The sequence below is a fragment of the Aotus nancymaae genome, unplaced genomic scaffold, assembly GCF_030222135.1.
Source record: "Aotus nancymaae isolate 86718 unplaced genomic scaffold, 86718_ANA_hifiasm-v0.15.2.pri h1tg000077l, whole genome shotgun sequence".
NCBI lineage: Eukaryota > Metazoa > Chordata > Mammalia > Primates > Aotidae > Aotus > Aotus nancymaae.
Window position 1 is genome coordinate 9077975 of NW_026988492.1, and position 18245 is coordinate 9096219.

Here is an 18245-nt window from a genome sequence, read left to right on the forward strand (position 1 = left end):
GCTTCCCTGGGAATGTCAAGTGAAAGTGGTAGTAAGTGTGAGGGTAACATCATTTGGTTCTGTGACACCACCTAAATGTAGTATCAAATTGTAATTCCCAGTATTGGGGGAGGGACCTGGTGGGAGGTAATTGGTTCATGGGGGAAGATTTCCCCTTGCTGTTCTTGTGATAGTGAGTTCTTAATGAGACGTGGTTGTTTAAAAGTGTGTAGCCCTTCCCCCTTCACTCTCTCTCTCCTGCTACCATGGTAAGATACGCGAGCTTCTCCTTTGCCCTTCTCCCATGATTGTAAGTTTCCTGAAGCCTCTCCAGCCATGCCTCTTGCACAGCCTGTGGAACTGTGAGTCAATTAAATCTCTTTTCTTTACAAGTTACCCAGTCTCAAGTAGTTCTTTATAGCAGTGTGAGAAAAGACTAATACAGAAGGTAAGAGCTCCTTCCTGCCCTCGTTATCTTTTCAAAAGCTCATCTCCTTCACTCCAGCCTGGGCAACAGAATGAGACTCTATTTCAAAAAAAAAGATCATCTCACTGCCCTGCCTCACCTTGTTTTATCTTTTCACAATGACCCTAGAATTGGAAAAGGTGTCTCCCTTCTTTCTATCCTCTCTTACATAAAACCCTATGGTGTATCCCTGAAAACTCTCTCTCCATATGCTAATGAGAAGGTAAAGCAATTTAGACAAGACTTTCCTCAGGAGACAGTCTTTCCTCAGGAGATAGGCTTGCTACAAATTTCTATTTTTGAATGCTAAAAGCTGAATGTTACCTCAGTCATTTTTTTTTGCAATTTGCATTTCTTCTAGAATAAATGTTAATATTTCCCTGCTGCCAAACAGAGAGATGCCTCAGGCACACTGGGGTGAAGATCGTGTTCTCAGGCAAGAAAACAAGAAAAAACACGTAAATAAATTTCAAAGTACTTTCCAAGTTACAACTGTAAGAGCTCTGACTGGGAAAAACTGTGGTGCATTTAAGGTAGTGAAAGACGTGGACCTGGCTAATAGGTAATAGGAAGACAGGGTACCTGATTAGCACCAAGAAATATAAAAAAGTTATTACTCATTAGCTTACTGTGCCAGCACAGAGGATCATAGGGAAAAATCCTCCCTAAGGGATAGAGAAAGTCATTGAATGGGATACTGAACAAGGCAGTGGCAGGATCAGATGTGTTTTTTGAAAGGATCCCTCTGGCTGCAGTGTGGAGAAAGGACTGGAAGGAAGGGAAAGAGATTAGGATTCAGAGAATTCAGTAACTTTTGCCTGCAGGAGCCCAGGCAAAAGATGAGGGGTAGAACTAGGGCAGGAGTAGTAAAGATAGAATCTGAGGATATCTAACAGAGAGACAAGTTTTGCGACTAAGTTGTATAAGCGGGAGGTGAAAACAAGGGAAGACTAGAGGATAAGCCTAAAATTTTCGTCTTGAGCAATGAGTAGATGTGGGTGACAAGACACTCTTTATATGTAGCAGATTTCTAGAGACAGATGAGGTAGTACAGCTCCACTTTGGACATTCTGAGTATGAGGTGCCTAGTAGCCATTTAAGATCTTCAGTACCCAATAATGAGCTGATAGCATACTTATGAAGTGACAGATTCAAATAAAATTTATTCTAAAACGCTTTACTCCCAGCTGTAGCTTTCTCTGAAAATTTGATTTAAAAATAAAATGAGGACATTGATTTTCAGTTTCATTCTGGAAGTTACGGTTTACAACATCTTGTTCTTTCTGCCCTCAAGAAGTTTCACTATAAATGCACACACCTCCCATTCTCAGGTTTTAATTCACACAACCTACTAATCACTGTAGGCAAACTGAATCCATGTCCTCTTACTGTGGAGAATAGAAATATTATAAACACTATCTTTTATGTAATTAATAATATTATGGTGTCAGACACTAGGAATGCATTTAATAAGCAACTGGCCTTCTTTTCTAATTATTGCTAAAAATATATAAGTCAAATAATTTAAGACCAAAGCTCTCATTTTAACGACTCCAATTTATGACTTTTTAAAACAGTACCATATAAAAGATTGCCTTATTTGTTACCTAAGTATATGTTTTTAATCTAGTTGATTTTGAAGGAAATCATAGAAATTTACATTTCTCAAAGCTTCCAGTTTACCAAATTTTTCTTTAATGGCTAAAAAGTTGTTTACTGATACTTACTTTAACAATTTTCAATTTACGCTATACTTATTGTATCTATTTTTTAGAGTAAGGTAATTATGAGATCCCAAGTTAAATATCAAGTTCTCCATTGGAGTCTGTCTTAGAGTATAGCCAGAATTATTTTCTGGAGAGAATAACGGCCCTTCCTGTGGAGGAGCGCAGAATGTTTTATTGTAATTTCAAGCAGAAGCCCTTATTAGTACACTAACCCAGAAAGATTGCTCAAGGCTCTGAATTTAACCAGCAACACAGACGAGCTACACCCCAGTTATTAATAAGCAACATAGACTAGCTATACCCCAGTTATTAATTAGGATTCACAAATTCACTGCTGCTCAGTAGTTTTCAAATGCACAGGTGAGAAAAAACCCATGCACATGCATATTTGAGGATACAGTATTCATCCATTCCTCTCTAGATGCTCTGAAATTCATTCCTGGCCTAAGCCAAAATGTTAAAGAGCTATGCACTTGGATATTAAAGAAATTTTAAAAATTAACCCATTAACTTTTTGAGCTTTAGTTTCCAAAACGCAAAATGAAGGAAGATTCATTCATTCAACTAACACTCAGTGAACTTCTATACTCAAAGCATTAGGTCTACGAAACAGACTAAGATACAGTCCTACTTCTCAAAGACCCTGTCTGTCCACCTATATTTCTAAGTATCTTTATATATTTTAACTGACTAAATGTATAATTATAATTCTATATGATAAATGCAAACATGGAAGTATAAACAGGTTACAGAAGCACAAGGAGGGATATCTTACCCAACTAGAGTGCAAAAAGGAAGGAGAATAATGACTGAAGGATACTGAGGCATCTTCAGGATTATTGTCACCCACTCTCACAAAAAAGCTTAGTAAATATGGAAATTTATTATCTCACATAACAAAAGGTCCAGAGATAAGGCAGGCCCCAAAGTTGACTTAGTGGCTCAATGATGTCATCAAACACCCCCATCCTTCCCCTCTCTCAGCTCTGCCTTTCTCAGAGTTGGCTTTCTGTACAGGACAGAGCACCTTAGTCACAGGTAACTGTAGCAGTCTCAGGCATCACCATAAGACACATAAGAGTCCTGAGGAAGAAAGAGACCATCTCTTCCTGTGTCTCCTTAGGAGGGAAGAAACACTCCCAGATGATAATAAAAATTTCCCCTCACATCTCAAAATCCTGAATTTGGATATATGTCCATTTGCAAAGCAATCAGTAGTAGGAACCATGAGATTATCATTATAGGCTTATAGTAATCATTTGAGATGCTGTCTGTTTTAGAGGATCAACTATTTATGTTACTACACTGGTGTTATATGAGCACAAACTAGCTGACTTGAAAGAAGTCACTCTTTCTTCTGGGAATCTCTCATTTGCCAAATTATCTCTGCACTTACTTCTTACCTCAATAAGTTATTACTGATTTATCCTCTACTTTAATACCTAGAAAGGAAAGCCATTCAAAAAAGATCAAATCATATCATACTAGTTCATTATGCAGTTAAAACTCATGCATTTTGAACAAAGCTTACCAAAATCTACTAGTTTCACTCCGCCTTCAGTGGTCAACAGAATGTTATTTCCTTTCACATCTCTGTGGATAGTTTTGTTGTTATGCAAATGTTGAAGTCCCTAGAAGATGGGAAATATATAATGACTCTTAACAAAAGCATCAAATTACAAAAATTTTTAGATGATGGACTTGTACAAAATCAATAGGAAACATGTTAAAATTAACATTCAGACACTCAAATGTTTCACATTGAGTTAGTCACATCAAAGTACATCATTTCCACTTTGAAATATTGTATTACAAATGTGTTCATTTCAATGGAAAAAAATATTTCATATACTTATTTAAGATAATGGCCAAAAAATCCTGTTATTAGTTTTCTACCTTCATCACTATCACAGTCTCAGAAGTATACTTAAGAGGTCAGAATTCAAGATCCTGTTAGCATAATGACAGTAGATTTATAGTGGAAAAAAAGAATTAGCTATGCTGAACATGTCAGATTTTGCATATATTCTTGCATCAATAAATACTAATGTAGTGGTATTTTTCTAAATATAGATCTACTTTTTTTTTAACTGAAACTGCTTCATAATTAATGCACAAACAATTTAAATTGCCTTACCATTAGTGCTTCATGTAAAATATAGGCAATTAGAGGCTCACTCATTCTTTCACCTCTCTTCAGAAATCCTTTCACAAGGTCAGTCACTGATCCTCCATTGCACAGCTAAACAAGAATATTTTAAGATGGATATGAAAATACATGTGATGTTCTATGTTCTTGCTAGAAAAGGTTTTCCAATTTTAAAAAGTGTTCCAATGTTCTGTTTCAAATGATTAATGCCATTATCTTTATGGTTTAATAAATACAATGAACATATAAATTTATACTTGTGTAAAATTAATTCCTAGAACACAATTTTCAAATGAATTAATTTTTAGAAAATAAATTTGGAGAAGCATTGGAGCTTGATTTTCAAATTCAAGGATAAGAATTATGATCTACAAATTATTCTCAAATTTTAGGATCTACGGCTTAAAAGCATTATTGATTACTGATAGTTTAATCAATAGTGCGATAGATTCTATCACCTCAAAACACAGTTATGTACTATTTTGTATGTATATTAGTTTAAAAATTGACAAAATTTCAGAATACACTGAAGTGAGGATTACAAATAATATTTTAGAAAACTGTCTAGAATATCATGTACCCCCATGTACTTTAGCATACTCCTTCCTCTCCCCACCCCCAAAACAGGGAGAATGTACATAGAAAAACAGGAGGAAGGAATAGGGTAGGGGATTTTTCCACATCGGTGTTCTCCAAACTTAGGTAACATTAAATTCCACAGAAAACTATCAAAAGAGCTATATGTTTGCAGAACAAAGAAATACTGATATTAGCAGCAAATATTAATAGAAGAGGGAAGATAACTGGATAATTGGCCCTGGAACAACAGAACATCCCAATGAAGCATTGACCCCACAATTCCTGGATCCTCTAATCCCTAATCCTTTAGTCTTTGCCTTCAGCCTTGCCACACCTCCCAGGGCTCCTTTCTGTCTGTGGTGTTCCTGTCTACCACCCTGACATTCCAGGCCTCCTCCTTTCCCATCTGCTTGAGAACTGAAGAAACTATCATTTCCCTGAATCTCTTCTAACCCAAGTCAAAAGGTGGGAGCAAATATGTATATTTTTATTATCCTAATTTGAAAAACTAAATACATTTTCTCATTCCGTTTTTCCTGATATGGTGATTAGATTTTACTGGATGCCTGAACACTTCTGGTATATTGTGGATTAGATAATTATAGTTTAGATGTATTGCATACTTACTCTGTGCCAGGCACATTTCTAATCAGTTTAATGATTAGACTCTTAACAAAAGCATCAAATTACAAAAATTTTTAGATGATGGACTTGTACAAAATCAATAGGAAACATGTTAAAATTAACATTCAGACACTCAAATGTTTCACATTGAGTTAGTCACATCAAAGTACATCATTTCCACTTTGAAATATTGTATTACAAATGTGTTCATTTCAATGGAAAAAAATATTTCATATACTTATTTAAGTATATGAAAAAAGCTCACCACCAACATCTTCATATTAAAGATTAACAAACTGAGGCACATTTACAAGTGGTGTATTTCTTCATTCAAAGAAAACTTCTTTCAGGTTATACAGAAGCCTGTACAGCCTGGCATTACATGACCTGCATCTTTCTTCTGTATCAGAAAAGGGAATACCCTTTTAGTTGCATAAACAAAAGAGTGTTGCTGCCCTGGAAACAGAATACGAGGTCAGACTGGCTTCACTGTGGCCTAGCATTACTGGCTCACAGAATTACTCAAAATTGACTGAAAAATTGTGTCTTTTAAATTGCAAGCTGTTTATTTAGAAACAAAAAGCAAACAAACAAACAAAAAAAAACAAGCAAAATAACTAAGTTTGGCTGGGTGCAGTGGCTCACATCTGTAATCCAGCACTTTAGGAGGCCAAGGTGAAAGGATCACTTGAGTCTAGGAGTTAAGAGACCAGCCTGGGCAACACAGCAAGACCTCTGTCTCTAAAAAATTTTTTATAAAAATTAGTCAGGTATAGTGGCACATACCGGAGGTTCAGCTATTTGGTAGGCTGAGGCAGAACTGCCCAAGCCTAGGAGTTCAAGGCTGCAGTGAGCTACTGCACTACAGCCTGGGCCACAGAGTGAGACCCTATCTCTAAAAGGAATAAATAAAAAACCTAAATTTTAGGTCTACTTTTTAAACTTCTAAAAATCACTGTAGGGAGACTAAATTTATCTTTTTATTTCTCCAAAGTATGGCCTCTATTTGGCTGTACCTTCTACAGTTGACTATTATGATAATACAGGAGCAAATATTTGGCTTATTTGACTTAGCATAATGCATTTCAGATTCATCTACACTGTTGCACATTCCTTTTCTAAATGCCATTTTAATTTTTTAAATTCTATTTTGATGCTGAGTATTCCACTGAATGGATGAACCACTGTTTATCCGTTTATAAAATTGAAAGTCATTTGATTGTTTTCAGTTTTTGGCAATTATAAGTAAAACTACTATGAACATTCACATAGAGGTTTTGATGTGAATATACATTTTTATTTCTCTTGGGTAAATACAAAGAGAGGAAACTGCTGAATCCTATGGGTTATATATTTAACTGTCTCTGCATCTGCCAGAATTTCCCACAGTGGCTATGATTATACCATCTGCAGCCTGTCTAGCAGTGCATGAGAATTCTAGCTGTTCCACATCTTCATCAGCACTTGACATTGTGAGGTGTTTTATTAAAGTCCTTCTATTTTTTAATTTACTTGTTTTATTTATTATTATTATTTTTAAATTTCAGTAGGTTTTTGGAGAACAGGTAGTGTTTGGTTACATGAGTAAGTTCTTTAGTGTTGATTTCTGAGATTTCAGTGCACCCATCACCTGAGCTGTGTACACTGTACCCAATGTGGTTGTCTTTTATCCCTCACCCCCACCCTCACACTTTCCCTCGTGTCCCCAAAGTCCAACGTATCATTCTTTGCTTTTGTGTCCTCATAGCTTAGCTCCCACATATGAGTGATAACCTATGATGTTTGGGTTTCCATTCCTGAGTTACTTCTCTTAGAATAATGGTCTCCAATCCCACCCAGGTTGCTGTGAATGCCATTATTTCATTCCTTTTTATGGCTGAGTAGTATTTGATCATATATATGTGTGTATATATATGTGATTGATATATATATACACAAATATATATAACATTTGTATATACATGATATATATATCACATATGTATGATCAATATATATATATGTCACATTTTCTCTATTTACCTGTTTATTGATGGACATTTGGGCTAATTCCATGTGTTTGCAATTGCAAATTGTGCTGCTATAAACATGCGTGTACAAGTATCTTTTTCATATAATGATTTCTTTTCCTCTGGGTAGATACCTAGCAGTGGGATTGTTGGATTAAATGGTAGATTTACTTTTAGTTCTTTTAAAAATCTCCACACTGTTTTCCATAGTGGTTCCATAGTGGTGTTGATGGGAGTGTAAAAGTGTTCCCTTATCACCACATCCATGCCAACATCTATTATTTTTAAATTTTTTTATTATGGCTATTCTTGAAGGAGTGAGGTGCCATTGCATTGTGATTCTGATTTGCATTTCTCTGATAATTAGTGATGTTGGGCATTTTTTCATATACTTGTTGGCCATTTGTATATCTTCTTTTGAGAACTGTCTATTCATGTCCTTAACCCATTTTTTGATGGGATTGTTTGTTTTTTTCTTGCTGATTTGTTTGAGTTCTTTGTAGATCCTGGATATTAGTTCTTTGTTGGATATATAGATTTTGAAGATATTCTCTTACTCTGTGAGTTGTCTGTTAACTCTTCTGATTATTTCTTTTGCTGTGCAGAAGCTTTTTAGTTTAATCAAGTCCCATCTGTTTATCCTTGTTTTTTTGCATTTGCTTTTGGGTTCTTCTGAAGTCTTTGCCTAAGTCAGTGTCTCAAAGGTTTTTCCCCATATTATCTTCTAGAATCTTTGATTTCAGGTCTTAGATTTAAGTCTTTGATCCATCTTGAGTTGATTTTTGTGTAAGGTGAGAGATGAGGATCCAGATTTACTCTTCCACCTGTGGCTTGCCAATTATCCTAGCACCATTTGTTGAATAGAGTGTCTTTTCTCCAGTTTATGTTCTTGTTTGCTTTGTCAAAGATCAGTTGGCTATAAGTATTTGGCTTTATTTCTAGGTTCTCTATTCTGTTCCATTGGTCTACGTACCTATTTTTATATTAGTACCATGATGTTTTGGTGATTGTGGCCTATAGTATAGTTTGAAGTTGGGTTAATGTGATGCCTCCAGATTTATTCTCTTTGCTTAGTCTTGCTTTGGCTATTTGGGCTCTTTTTAGGTTGCATATAAATTTCACGATCATTTTTTCTAGTTCTGTGAAGAATGATGGTGGTATTTTGATGGGAATTGTACTGAATTTGTAGATTGCTTTTGGCAATATGGATGTATTTCCACATGTTAGGAATAATAAGTTCCTCTTTAAAAGGTTTAATTATGTAATGTTCTTATCCTTTGTTCAAAAGCCTAACCTCCTTGTACTTTCTTATTTCCAGCCTGCAAACCACCCTCCTATTCTCTAGTTGTGCCCTGACATGCCTTGTACTATAACGGACAAACCACTCCAACCCCTCCTTCTCTTATAAATCATGTGCTTACCATGTTCAAAAAACTTTAAGTCTTAGCCAACTAGGATCAACTTAGATTGTGTGGTCCAACCTAGACAATAGGGGATGGACACAGGGACAGGAACTGCATTAGGGATAAAAATTCCTTCTCTCCTTTGTTCGGTGAGCTCTTGCAATCATAACTGATGCAGGTAGCACCTTCTGCAGAAGTAAATTGCCTTGCTGAGAAAACTTTTTCCCTAAGTGACAGTTTTTCTTTACAGTACCAAGCATTTGTTTCCAACATTTCAGCACTGTTTTGTAGTTTTCCTTGTAGAAGTTTCTCACATCCTTGGTTGGATATATTCCTAAATATTTTATTTATTTATTTTTGTGGCTTATTGTGAAAGAGGTTGAGTTCTTGATTTGATTCTCAGCTTAGTTGCCATTGGCATATAGTAGAGCCACTGATTTTTGTACATCAATTTTATATCTTGAAACTTTGCTGAATTCATTTACCAGTTCTAGGAGTTTTTCAGATGAGTCTTTAGAGTTTTCTAGTACAAGACCATATCATCAGCAAACAGTGACAGTTTGACTTTATCTTTACTAATTTGAATGCTCTTTATTTCTTTCTCTTGACTGATTCCCCTGGCAAGGAATTTCAGTACTATGCTGAATAGAAGTGAAAGTGGGCATCCTTGACCTGTTCCAGTTCTCAGGGGGAATGCTTTCAACTTTTCCCCATTCAGTATAATGTTGGCTCTGGGTTTGTTGTAGATGGCTTTTATTACCTTAACGTATGTCCTTTCTATGCCGATTTTGCTGAAGGTTTTAATCATAAAGCGATGCTGAATTTATCAAATGCTTTTTCTGCATCTATTGAGATGATCATGTAACTGTTTTTAATCTGCTTATGTGATGTGTCATATTTATTGACTTACATATGTTAAACTATCCCTGCATCCCTGGTATGAAACCCACTTGATCATGGTATATTTTTTTTTTTGGTATGCTGCTGGATTCAGTTTGCTAGTATTTTGCTGAGGATGTTTCCATCTATGTGCATCAGTACGTAATTTTCTTCTGGTCTGCAGTTTTTGTTTTTGTTTTTGTTGTTGTTGTTACGTCCTTCCCTGGTTTTGGCATTAGGGTGATACTGGCTTCAAAGAATGATTTAGGGAGAATTCCTTCTCTATATATATTTTGGAATAGTATCAATAGTATTGGTACCAATTCTTCTTTGAATGTCTGATAGAATTCAGCTGTGAATCTGTCTGAGCTTGGCCTTCTTTTTTGGGGGGCGGTGGTTGGCAATATTTTTATTACCATTTCAATCTCACTGCTTGTTATTGGTCTGTTCAGAGATTCTATATCTTCCTGGTTTAATCTAGGAGGGTTATATATTTCCAGGTTTTTATACATCTCCTCTAGATTTTCTAGTTTATGTGCTCAAAGGTGTTCATAGAATCCTTGAATAATCTTTTGTATTTCTCTGGTAGCAGTTATAATATCTCCCATTTCATTTTGAATTGAGCTTATTTCAGTCTTCTCTCTTCTTGGTTAATCTTGGTCTAACTAGCTTTTTGTTTCATTTATATTTTGTATTTTTTTTGTTTCAATTCCATTTAATTATATTCTGATCTTCATTATTTCTTTACTTCTGCTGGGTTTGGGTTTGGATTGTTCTCACTTCTACAGTTCTGTGAGATGTGACCTTAGATTGCAGATTTGTGTTCTTTCAGACTTTTTGATGTAGGCATTAAATGGTATGAACTTTCCTCTTAGCACTGCTTTTACTGTATCTCAGAGGTTTTGATAGATTGTGTTACTATTATGGTTCAGTTTAAAGAATTTTTAAATTTCCATCTTGATTTCATTGTTGACCCAATGATCATTCAGGAGCAGGTTATTTAATTTCTGTGTATTTGCATGGTTTTGAAGGTTTCTTTTGGAGTTTATTTCCAATTTTATTTCACTGTGGTCTTGATATGGCTTTAACGACTAGAGGAACATCAGAGTTTTTGGTTTTGTGCCAATAGGATTAACAACATGGACACACATGGAGTGGTTTTCAGAAGCAAAAAATTTAATAGGCAAGCAAAAAGGAAGTAAGAAGAGAACAGCTTCTCCATACAGAGACAAGGGAGGGGGGCTTGGAACAAAAATAAACTGTGTGTGTGGCAGAAAGGCAGTTTATAATATTGGGAGGCTGGAGGAGGCCATGTCTGGTTTGCACAGGGCCCAGGGGTTTGGTTTGACTAGGTGTGTCACTTATGTAGCCAGTGAAAAACCTGGCCTCTTTACCTTAATCCTTTAATATACAAATGCAGGTTGGCAATGATGTTTTGAACACATGGTGTTATTTGAAGATGGCTATTACACTTGGCACTGGTGGTGACAAGGAGAAGATGGTGGGAATCACCATATTGAGTGAACCCAATTTTTAATGGCTGGCATTTGCCTATCTAAGCTTGCCAGCCTGGCCTTTCAGGCTGCCTCTTCTGTTAGAAAAGAGATGGTTTGGGGGTTGTGTCTTATTACAGGAAAATTTCCACTGAGATCCTTTACCCTTACTATCTGCATAAAATAATTTTTTATTAACTCCTGTATTAGTCTGAGAGAGTACTTGACATAATTTTGATTTTCTTAAATTTACTCAAACTTGTTTTGTGGCCTATCATATGGTCTATCTTGTAGGATGTTCCATGTGCTGATGAATAGAATGTATATTCTGCAGTTGTTGTGTAGAATGTTCTGTAAATATCTCTATTTGTTGTGGAGTATAGTTTAAGTCCATTGTTTCTTTGTTGACTTTCTGTCTAGTGGAGTATTAAAGTCCCCCACTATTATTGTGTTGCTGTTTATCCCATTTCTTAGGTCTAATAGTAATTGTTTTATAAATTTGGAAGTTCCAGTGTTAGGTGCATATATATTTAGAATTGAGTTTTAATGGAGTATCTTTTTCCACCTCTTTACCTTAAGTTTATGTGAGTTCTTATGTTTTAGATGAGTCTTCTGAAGACAGCAGAAACTTGTTTGGTAAATTTCTATCTATTCTGTCATTCTGTATCTTTTAAGTGGAGCATTTAGGCCATTTACATTCAATACTAGTATTGAGATATGAGGTACTATTCTATTAATCATGCTATTTGTTGCCTGAATACCTTGATTCTTTTTCATTGTGTGATCGTTATATAGGCTCTTTGAGATTTATGCATACAGTTGTCAAAATCCATAAAATGTATAGTATAGCACTAGTGAACCCTAATGTAAACTATGGACTTCAGTTAATAATAATATATCATCCTTGGCTCAATTGCAACAAATATAACACACTAGTGCAAGATAAAGCTTATGTAGCTTTCTACTTTCTGCTCAATTTTTCTGCAAACCTAAAACTGCTCAAAAAATAAAGTGTACCAATTTGTTTAAAAAATATAGTTGCCAACACCAAGAATATACAAAAAGGGCCTAAAATAATAAATATGAAGCACACAAAACTAAAATCCAAGTTCAATATAAATGAAGTTCACCTAGGATGTCTTCTCCAGAATAAAATCATTCTACTCATGACTGAATTTTATATCCAGTACATTTTTACACAAGTGAGGTACTGACACAGAAAATGTCTTACTATTATTTATATATAAATTTTTTCATAATACTTTTGATTAAGAAAATGGATTTTTAGAAGACTCATAATTTATTCATTTAAAATCAACAAATATTTATTGAATTATTACTATATGCAAAACACTGAGTAGGTGCTCAAGTGCATCATAGATGACTAGGACAGTTTCTGTTCTCAAAAGGCTTAAAATACAATCAGTATAGGGAGGAGACTGTTGTTGTTTGTTTGTTTGTTTGCTGGCCTGGAGGATATTTTATAACCATTACGTGGGTTTCTTTGCTTGTTTTTTTGTTTGTTGTTGTTGTTGTTGTTTTTGTTTTGCCTGGGGAAGATTTTTTACCCAGTGGACACTTCACAATGTTTGAAAATATGTTTTATTGTCAAGGCTGTGAAACTGCTATTGGCATCTAGAGGCCAGGAATGCTGCTAAAAATCCAATAGTGCACAGGAAAGGCCCCCCACCACAACTATCCAAGCCAAAATGTCAACAATGCCAAGGTTGAAAAACCCCCTCATTAGAGGAAAAAACACAATTACCTAGATTATATGTCAGGTCTTGAATTATAGTTATGTAGTAAAAGAATTAAGTGCCAAGTATTATAGAATTTCACAGAGACTCATAACATTGAGTTGGAAGGGAAAAAATAAAAAGTTCAAAAGAGAGTATTAAATCTGCTGCCATGTATGTTGACAATAGTTTCTACAGATTATTTTGGTATGTTTACTTTGGTTATGATGTCTTCTGGAACACAGAAGTACACTTCGGAGGGTGGTTTGGGTGATTCAAATTTCTGTATGTTTACTGTATTTTTTTTTTCTTTGGGTAATACAAGAAAGGCTTTTCTCCAAACTAAGATAATATTTTGTGACCCTGGTAAGATGTTGATTAAATCATTTTATTACTATGACCACTTAAGGTCTCTAGACTTTTTAAAACAAGTATGTATATTAAAACCAAAGCAGGAAATTTTTAATAGATAAAAAAGAAAAAATGCTATTCACTTTAATAACTGCAAACACTGTAATTCTGTAGAAGCCATTGAGTTGGCTTGTAGTGCAGGGGATATGCCCTTACAATTGATTGTACACTAAAATGCAGTAAGTCGCTTTCTTCAGAAAGAAAGACCAGTTAAAGTCACACTAGAATGTGGGGTGAAAGACCTTAATACCAATTCCCTAAGAACTCCAGGAAAAGTCAGTGGTGACCAAAAAAAAATATATATATATATTGATAATCCTCTATTGTACAGATCTAAGCAAACAATATGGAAAAAAATTACAATTGAACATTTCCAGACAATGAAATAGTAGACAAGCAGCCATAATAATAATCTGCACATACCAAAAATATGACCCACAATTACCACTAGCAACAATAGTACCTTATCAAAGGGATGAATACACAAATCTTTCTGAAAATATAAATACAGAAATCTAAAGCATATAAATAAACTTTTACCATAAAATTTGTTTTGTGGCTTGAATTTCACCTGATAAATTCCCTTAAAGAGTTATTTGTTATCTGAGAAATTCAACTAAGATAGTAATTTCTACATAGGATCTATTATGCTATATATTCTGTAATATTCTTATATTCTCATTTATATTAGGTAAGTATTTTATAGAAATAATAAAGTACAATTTTAGGTGTTATATGACTTAATTTGATATGGTTTGGCTGTGTCCCCACACAAATCTCATCTTCAATTCTCACATGTTGTGGGAAGAACCTGGTGGGAGGTAATTGAATCATGGGGGCTGGTCTTTCCTGTGCTGATCTCATGAAAGTAAGTCTCACAAGATTTGATGTTGTTATAAAAAGGGAAGTTTCCCTGTACAAGCCCTCCTCTCTTTGCCTGCTGCCATCCACATAAGATGTAACTTGTTCCTCCTTCCCTTCTGCCATGATTGTGAGACTTCCCCAGCCACGTGGAAGTCCAATTAAACCTCTTTTGTAAATTGCTCAGTCTCGGCTATGTCTTTATCATCAGCGTGAAATGGACTAATACATCATTTCTATTCCAAATAAGCATAGCCACTTACTTTTTCAAGATAAAAGGCACTTAAATAAAAGCAAACTCAAAATCATTCTCAAAGTTTAACATATGAAAGGAATAGAATAAGTTATAAAATAAGATATTCAAATTTTACATATAAATCACATAGTGTATTTAAAAATATAAAAAGCCTTCTTTCCTTTATGTCTTCTACTATATTGCTTTCTATTTATGTTATAAAAAATAATTCACATTAGAAGTCAGAGATTTGGGAGCAAATAACAACAACAACAACAAAAACGATACACAATTGCAAAGAAATAGCAATACTGATATCAGAAATAGAACCTCCCAATTACTGTCTCCCTAAAATACTCAGACTCTTTTCTATATAACATTTTTGTATATTTCTATCTGAAAGTGGAAGTGAGATGGTGAACAAAGAGAAAGGAGAAATGCTTTTCTCTTTTGTGCATCTATTTTATAAAGAACACATACCTAAGATTTGTTAACTTCTACTATTTATAGCTCAGTAAGTTGGTCAATGTAAATCTAGATTCCTGCTCTTCAAAGTCACAAAATTCTCATTCTATATTATGTGAGACACACAAGTTTTATTCATTAATTCATTTTATTTAATTTACACTGAGAAAAGATACACCCCACTTATTTTAATTTTTAAGAGATTAGGACCAGAAAATCACAAATGACATAATTATTAAGATCAAATATTTCGTCAATTGTTTTTCTTTGAATGTATATCAGTTTATCTGCTTGACTATGGCTGTACCTGCTGTTAGGGAAATCACTAGGTGAGGCTCACATGAACCCTGTCTGAGAGAAACTGAAGTTCTTAATAATCTCCTCCCCTTGAACTCTGCCCAACCCCTCCTGTACCTGTTTCATACAGGGAATTCATTTCTCTGACTGTTACCGAAGTAGGACCAGTAGTATAATTTTCAGTACATAAAAAGCTTTCTGAATGAAACTTCAAGAAGAGTTTGATTAAAATGGAAAAGAAATGGGAGGAGGGAGTGAACAAACATGGAAATTATTAAATAGACTGTTGACAAATAAATATCAATACACCACAAATTACTTTGTGTCTGAAAATCTTCCCAAAGAACCTCCAGATATGAACATACCATGAACTCTCTAATTCTTCATTTAGAATTAGTGAAATTTCAAATATGGTCTTTTGTGAAATATACTTTTCTTCAACCAGCATAAAATGACCTTCTTACATAAAGAAAAGTGACAAGATAATATTCAAACTGAAATATGAGTTTTAAAAAATGAATATGAAGAATTAAAATATCTTAAATGAAAAGCAAATACTGTGTAATTAGGCAACAGATAATAAAAAATTAAAATGACCTTCTTTCTCTTTAAATATAATTGCATCCAGGTGAATGAATTATGTCATATTTAGCCTATGCAAATTTTAAATCACCAAGATAAACTAAAAAGAGGATTTTTATAATAGTAGACTAAAAAATCATTATGTATAGCTTTGCAACACAATGCTAAAATAGACCTTAATGTTCTTTAATCAAACGAAATTGAAGTATAATTTTCCTAAACCAGAGATACACTAATTAAATAACAGAGCAGCACTGAAAATGAATTCTCTACCCTGGCTGTAGTCAAACATTACAAAACAAAGCTAAATCAAAAGGTATAATATATAAACAGATCACTGCAGCTAACTTCCAAAGACAGCCTTTGTAAGTTATCTAAATATATTCTGTCTTTAGGAGAGGATATGAGATTTTTACTCAAATTTCCAAAAAATGATTGCTAATTTCTATAGCTGGCATTTTGGCTTTGTTATTTTTCAATTGTTTTTTGTTTATTCTAAGAATGTTCTAAGGCCATTAGCTAGACTACACTATATTCTTTGTGAGGCTACAAAAGCAGATTTTCTAATATGCATCCCTGTTTTCACTTTGCTCATTATAAAAGTGCTATCATTATTCATGCCTGAATCTTTTGGAAACACTAATCTTTAGCAAATGCCTACAAGTGAAACTTCTGGATCATGTGGTAGGTGTATGTGTCACGTTGTAAGACACTGCTGTATGTTTCCAATGTAACTGAACTGTTTTACACTGTCTTAAGCAGTGTATAAGAGTTCAATTGGCTCCACCACCTCACCAATACTCAGTACTGTCAGTGTTTTAATTTTAGCCATTTTAGCAGGTGTCTAATTGTATTTCATTGTGGTTTTAAATTTCCCCAAAGACTAAGTATGTTGAACGTATTTTATGTATATGCTTTTGTACAATGACCAAAGTTCTTGCTTACTACTTTTAAATTGGATAGGTACCCACTTTATTATATAAAATTCCCACTATTCCTAATGTGCTGACAGTGTTTATCACGCATGGGTATTGAATTTTGGCATGGCTTTCATGATTATTTCCCCTTTAATTCTGTTAATGCAATTATGGTTCAAAGAATTTTAATATTTTAACAAATGCATTTTACTGTTTTAATGAACTTGCACTCACTCCTAAAATAAACTCCATTTAGTCATGATGTATTAATATCTTTATATATTGCTAGATTTAATTTGTTAATATTCTGTGAAGTACTTTGCATCCGAGTTCATATGGAATGTTAGACTCAATTTTCTCATGTTGTTTTTGTCTTCTTTCAACATTGTTGAGAAATAAAAATAAAATCCTAAGTACCCCAACCAACTGAACAGATCCTCTCTTGGCCAAGTAGACCCTAGAGAAACCTTAAAAACGGAGTCCCCCGCCATGATGGGATAAATTGGACATGTGTTGTTACACCTCTTCTTTTGATAACTGCCATTAGCCTTTCTTTCCTAAAGATTAAACAGAAACCAGCCCTCTTGAGATACTCGTTCCTTTATTTATTTCAACCAACTGCTTAATGTCACTCATCACTTTTGTGGTTTCAACACAGCAACTATCATTCCTTTCTGATAAGAGATTGCCTGACCCTGGAATGGTTCTGTCCAGTCTTCTGAGGCTGTATGCACTGAGGGCCTTCCTGTCTTCTGCTTCACCTTTTCATGTATAGGATCTAATTGTAGTACATTTAAATGCTACATCCACCCTAAAGCAAACATGGAATGCATATTACATACATAATAACCTACTACACATGCATATGCCTCCCCTTCATGAATATGTATACTTAGCCAATTCCCTCCACATAAATTTCCTGTCATATCCTTCCCTCCCTCAAAGTGCCTGCTTTTGGCTTCTGCTGGAGGCCATACTTCCTAGCCTACAGATGGCTAGCTTCCAGACTGCAACCCTTTATGAGAAATAAAGCCCTTTTTTCCCAAATTTATGAATCTTCCAATTCTTCAGTTGGCAGTATAATGCTGGCCTCATAAAATTAGGCAATAAGACTGATTCTTTCTTTCTTAAATATTTTCTAGGACTCTCGTTTCCAGAATGGTGGTGTGATAAACTCATCAATTCATTTTCCAGTGAAACAACTGTAACTACTAAAAATCAGAAAAATAAAAATAAAGAGCCATTTTAAGTTTTTGTAAATGGTAGTAAGGGCATACAGTAAATGAAGAAACATTCAAGATCATAACACAATCTAAGTTAGAACAGTAGCAGTCTATGGCACTTGAGCTATCCTCTCCCTCAAGCATCCCAAGACAGCTCAGTGTGAAGCAAGGTGTCACTCTAAGAGATGTGGGCCCCTGTATCTGCTGCTA

The 18245-nt window shown here is 34.6% G+C and overlaps 1 protein-coding gene across 12 annotated transcripts in view; it reads right to left on the reverse strand.

The window, feature by feature from the left end:
* Positions 1 to 18245, reverse strand: part of MYO3A (myosin IIIA) — a 234307-nt gene that overhangs the window by 180471 nt on the left and 35591 nt on the right. For 11 of the 12 annotated variants that reach the window (XR_002477556.2, XR_002477552.2, XM_012450143.3 and 8 more), the window contains 2 exons: positions 4310 to 4414; positions 3704 to 3803 (listed from right to left, as the gene is read on the reverse strand). Coding sequence is in view for 10 of the 12 variants with exons in the window: in XM_012450143.3 (XP_012305566.3) it covers positions 3704 to 3803; positions 4310 to 4414 (205 nt within the window). In the remaining 2 variants the exon portion in view is untranslated. The remainder of the gene's footprint in view (positions 1 to 3703; positions 3804 to 4309; positions 4415 to 18245) is intronic. The other variant, XM_012450146.3, reaches the window with a different exon arrangement.